Source organism: Triticum aestivum, chromosome 3B, assembly GCF_018294505.1.
Source record: "Triticum aestivum cultivar Chinese Spring chromosome 3B, IWGSC CS RefSeq v2.1, whole genome shotgun sequence".
NCBI lineage: Eukaryota > Viridiplantae > Streptophyta > Magnoliopsida > Poales > Poaceae > Triticum > Triticum aestivum.
Window position 1 is genome coordinate 669590740 of NC_057801.1, and position 4444 is coordinate 669595183.

At 48.4% G+C, this 4444-nt stretch overlaps 1 protein-coding gene across 1 annotated transcript; it reads left to right on the forward strand.

The window, feature by feature from the left end:
- The first annotated feature begins 232 nt into the window (after positions 1-232).
- Positions 233-4444, forward strand: LOC123071594 (serine hydroxymethyltransferase 7). Its single transcript, XM_044495177.1, has 4 exons — positions 233-1615; positions 2932-3334; positions 3767-3868; positions 3947-4444. The coding sequence occupies exons 1-4, from the start codon at positions 572-574 to the stop codon at positions 4168-4170; spliced, it is 1773 nt and encodes a 590-aa protein (XP_044351112.1). The 5' UTR covers positions 233-571; the 3' UTR covers positions 4171-4444.

Sequence of the window (4444 nt, forward strand, 5' to 3'; positions counted from 1 at the left end):
GCGGCCAGCCAAGCCAGCGCGATGCGATCGGAGCACAAAGCCACAAAGTCGTCGCCCGGACCGGACCGGACCCCGCGACCCGGTCCGAGCCCACGAGCCCAAGCGGGCCGCCACCGGCGCGTGGCCGGGGCCCGCGGGGGCGCGCACCCGCCCCGTCCGGTTTCCCATCCAGGTGCGTCCCCCCGTCCGCATTCCATTCCCCGGCCACACCACAGCACCAACCCGTCCCCGTCCCTTCCATCGCCTGGCCCTCGTCGATACAACCAAGCCAATCAAATCCCCCTTTGCCTTCCTCCTCCTCCTCCACTTCGTCTCATCAGATTCCAAACACCGCGTCCGTCGTGAGCGCCGCGTGCCCGCGGGATCCCCAAACCCCGACCCCCCTCTCCGAGCCGGCCCATGCTTCCCTCCGCCGCGGCCCCGCCCACCCCCGCCGCCGCTCGCCTCCGCCTCTGTTGTAGCCTCCGCGCCCCCTGCTGCGTTTGTTGTTGTGGGTGCCGTTCCTGAGCTGTCTGATTAGCTAGGGTTGCGGTTTCGCTTGAGGCGATTTGGGGAGAATTTGGAGGAAGGCATGGATCTCTCGCGGCCAGGGTCGTCGGACCTCTCGCTCGGGCTCCACCCGCACGCGCACGCCAACGCCCACGCGCGCGTGCACGCGCGCGCCGCCACGCCGCTGCGGCTGTTCGACGACTCGGACGACGTCAAGACGGAGGGCAGCGTCGGGGGCGGCGGCGACGGCGAGGACGGGGACGACGAGGGCGCCGACCAGCACTTCTCGCTCCTCGGTCACTCGCTCTGCGTCAAGCGCCCGCGCCGCGGACTCTTCGGCGGCGGCGGGGGAGGGGGCGGAGGGGAGGCCTCCTCCTGCTCGTCCTCGTCCGCGGCGGCCATGCGCCCCGCGAAGCGTCACGCGTCGGGCGCGGATCTGGAGGCGCGCCGCGGCGCGGTCCGCGCGTGGGGGAACCAGCCGCTCGCCGAGGCCGACCCGGACGTGCACGCGCTCATGGAGCGCGAGAGGGAGCGCCAGGTGCGCGGCATCGAGCTCATCGCCTCGGAGAACTTCGTCTGCCGCGCCGTGCTCGACGCCCTCGGCAGCCACCTCACCAACAAGTACTCCGAGGGGCACCCGGGAGCTCGCTACTACGGCGGGAACCAGCACATCGACGCCATCGAGCGCCTCTGCCACGAGCGCGCCTGCACCGCCTTCGGCCTAGACCCCGCCTGCTGGGGGGTCAATGTCCAGCCCTACTCATGCACCTCCGCAAACCTGGCGGTCTACACAGGGCTTCTCCTTCCCAACGACCGTATCATGGGCCTTGAGCCGCCGTCCGGTGGCCATGTCAGCCACGGGTACTACACGCCTAGTGGTAAGAAGGTGTCTGGGGCCTCGATATTCTTCGAGAGCTTGTCATACAAGGTGAATCCACAGACTGGCTATATCGATTATGACAAGCTTGAGGACCGGGCAATGGATTTCCACCCCAAGATTCTTATCTGTGGTGGGAGTTCCTACCCCAGGGAGTGGGACTTTGCACGGATGAGGCTGATAGCTGACAAGTGTGGTGCAGTGCTCATGTGCGACATGGCGCATATTAGCGGACTTGTTGCAGCAAAGGTACATTGACTTCTGTCAAGGCACATATTTAGTTATCTCACGGTGATAGTTTGGTTGCATATTGTGTTCTAAATGCACTATGGGTGGCTCTCACAATAACTATAGCTGGGAAAACCAGTTGTGAACCTGCGATTGCATCATATTGTTTATCTTTGTGCTTTGATAATGTCCCATTTCAAAGATTATCTCGTTTCTTTTATCATTTATTTATAGTCCAGTGAACATGTGTATTGCTTACATCGATTAGCATAGTTTTTTGTTGCAAGACGTGAGGTAATATTATTTGGTTATGTTTGCACGTCCAGTATAGATCAGCTAACATTTGAATATTTTTGGCCAATGCATTAACTCAAATTGAAGGATTCTTTTTGTAGGGCCTTTGTTCTTGATTTGTTTGGTTTGTGCAAATTCAGGAATGATGATGTAAATTAATTCAAATGACAAGTAATTAGGAGCCTTTGGAGTTCTCTGTCATGGTCATTCATGCCTGAAATGTTGTACTCCCTCCGTTCCTAAATATAAGTCTTCCTAGAAATTTCAATATGGACTACATACGGATGTATATAGACATATTTTAGAGTGTAGATTCACTCATTTTGCTCCGTATGTAGTCCATATTGGAATCTCTTAAAAGACTTATATTTAGGAACGGAGGGAGTATTGTTTATCATGGCATAGTTGTAACTTAATCTTAGGCTGTAGCTGCAAAATCACCTGTCCCTTATAACAAAATCACCTGTCCCTTATAACACTCGTGTTACAACAGAGAGAGTATTTCAAGTGACAAGCATATTTTCTGGTGTGCCATCTCATTTATCATTGCATCATTTCTTAATTAGCTGATACCTGATGGTTATACAAATACTATGTGGTAATTCTTCTTATGGAGCATATATGACTTGGTATTGTTGTTAGAATAGACCATCATAACCACCTCACTTGAGTTGTATAGGAACACCATTAAAACTTATTTTCAACTGAAAGAATTCTGTTCGCAAGTGATAAATATTCATATTGATTAAAATGCTACTTGTTGGTTTTCTTGGTGATGTTGTCATGTTGAACTAAGCAAGGAAAACATTTATTCTTGCTCCTGTGCTGTTCCTTGCACTTTCACGTTTTGTTATCTATGAACACCCACCTTCTGAAAGATTGTCTGAATTGTTTCTAGTGCTTAATCTGGGTATCAGTTCCACTATTTGATGTTTACATCATAGTAAAAAGTTCCTTTGTTGCTGTTTCCTGAACTTTTGTCACACTTTGCTGCTAGCTGAGTACTACTGTCTGCTGATAGCTATTTCTTATTGCTTTCACAGGAATGTCGTAGTCCATTCGACTACTGTGACGTTGTTACGTCAACTACTCACAAGAACCTAAGGGGTCCTAGAGGTGGAATAATATTTTTTAGGAAAGGGAAGAATATGAGGAAGCGAGGTGGATCTTTTTCTCAAGGGGATGAAAATGATTATGATTTTGAGGATAAGATAAATTTTGCTGTATTCCCTTCACTGCAAGGAGGGCCGCATAATAACCATATTGCTGCTTTAGCGATAACGCTGAAGCAAGTTGCGACGCCTGAATATAAAGCATACATTCAACAAGTTAAGAAAAATGCTCAAGCTTTGGCATCGGCCTTGCTCAGAAGAAAATGCAGATTGGTTACTGGTGGCACTGATAATCACTTGGTACTTTGGGACCTCAGAACTTTTGGCTTGACCGGTATAATTCTATCTTCCAATTTGCAGCGTACTTGTTTTCTGACTTTGTTATTGCAATGTACCCCCTCCGTCCGAAAATATTTGTCATCAAAATGGATAAAAAGGGGTGTATCTAGAACTAAAATGCGTCTAGATACGTCCCCCTTTATTCATTTTGATGACAAGTATTTCCGGATGGAGGGAGTATCAAGTATTCCCTTGATTGTCTTTTAAGAAGATGCAAATTTGGTTTCATATTGACTAATGGACAATAAGTCAGAAAATAAATTGGTTATGTGGTTTGCAGTTCAGCAAATATTCAAATAATAATGTATGTTAGGCATCATTGTTATTTTTTCAAAGTAATGTACGGTATAATTCTTTCTCTTGTAAATGTTTTCTGTGAAGTGGTGATGCATGTTGCTTATTAAGTTGTTCTCCATCATTTTGACAGGGAAGAACTTTGAGAAGGTCTGTGAGCTGTGCCACATCTCTATAAATAAGACACCGATATATGGGGACAATGGCTCAATATCTCCCGGTGGCGTTCGTATTGGTTAGTTCTTATAACATGTCACTTTGTTTACTGTAAGTATTTGCCTGCTGCTTATCATCATGGTGCTTTATGCTGCAGGAACACCTGCAATGACTACTAGAGGTTGCCTAGAAGATGACTTCGAGGTGATTGCAGATTTCCTCATCAGGGCGACACAGATAGCTGGCAGTGTTCTGAAACAACACGGAAAAGTGCAGAAGGAATTTCTAAGAGGCCTGGAGAACAATAAGGACATTATAGAGCTCGGTAACCAGGTCGAGGCTTTCGCATCACAGTTTGCGATGCCAGGTTTTGATGTATGACTGTGCATATATATTACATCTTCGTGGGGATTGTCCAGATTTATCAGCAAATAGCAACTATTTTGTTATCAGGCTGTTCACACAAAACTGGAAGTTGTTGCTCTCAACAGCAACAGTGTAGGAAACGATTTTTTAGTTGGAAATTGGTTTCGACTCTTTGACTCTCAAGCAATCATGTACAGGTCTATACCCTAAAGTCCTTTTATGATTTATGTATGTAGTGAATCTTCACGTAATGGGTTCTTATATGATATGTTTTGTCGCGTTTTTGGAA

What these genes read in the sequence shown, in the direction of transcription:
- LOC123071594 (XM_044495177.1), top strand. Translation starts at nt 572, where the DNA reads ATGGATCTCTCGCGGCCAGGGTCGTCGGACCTCTCGCTCGGGCTCCAC. An exon ending in GCGGACTTGTTGCAGCAAAG is followed by an intron (nt 1,616 to 2,931) that starts GTACATTGACTT and finishes TTGCTTTCACAG; the next exon opens with GAATGTCGTAGTCCATTCGA. An exon ending in TCCCGGTGGCGTTCGTATTG is followed by an intron (nt 3,869 to 3,946) that starts GTTAGTTCTTAT and finishes TTTATGCTGCAG; the next exon opens with GAACACCTGCAATGACTACT.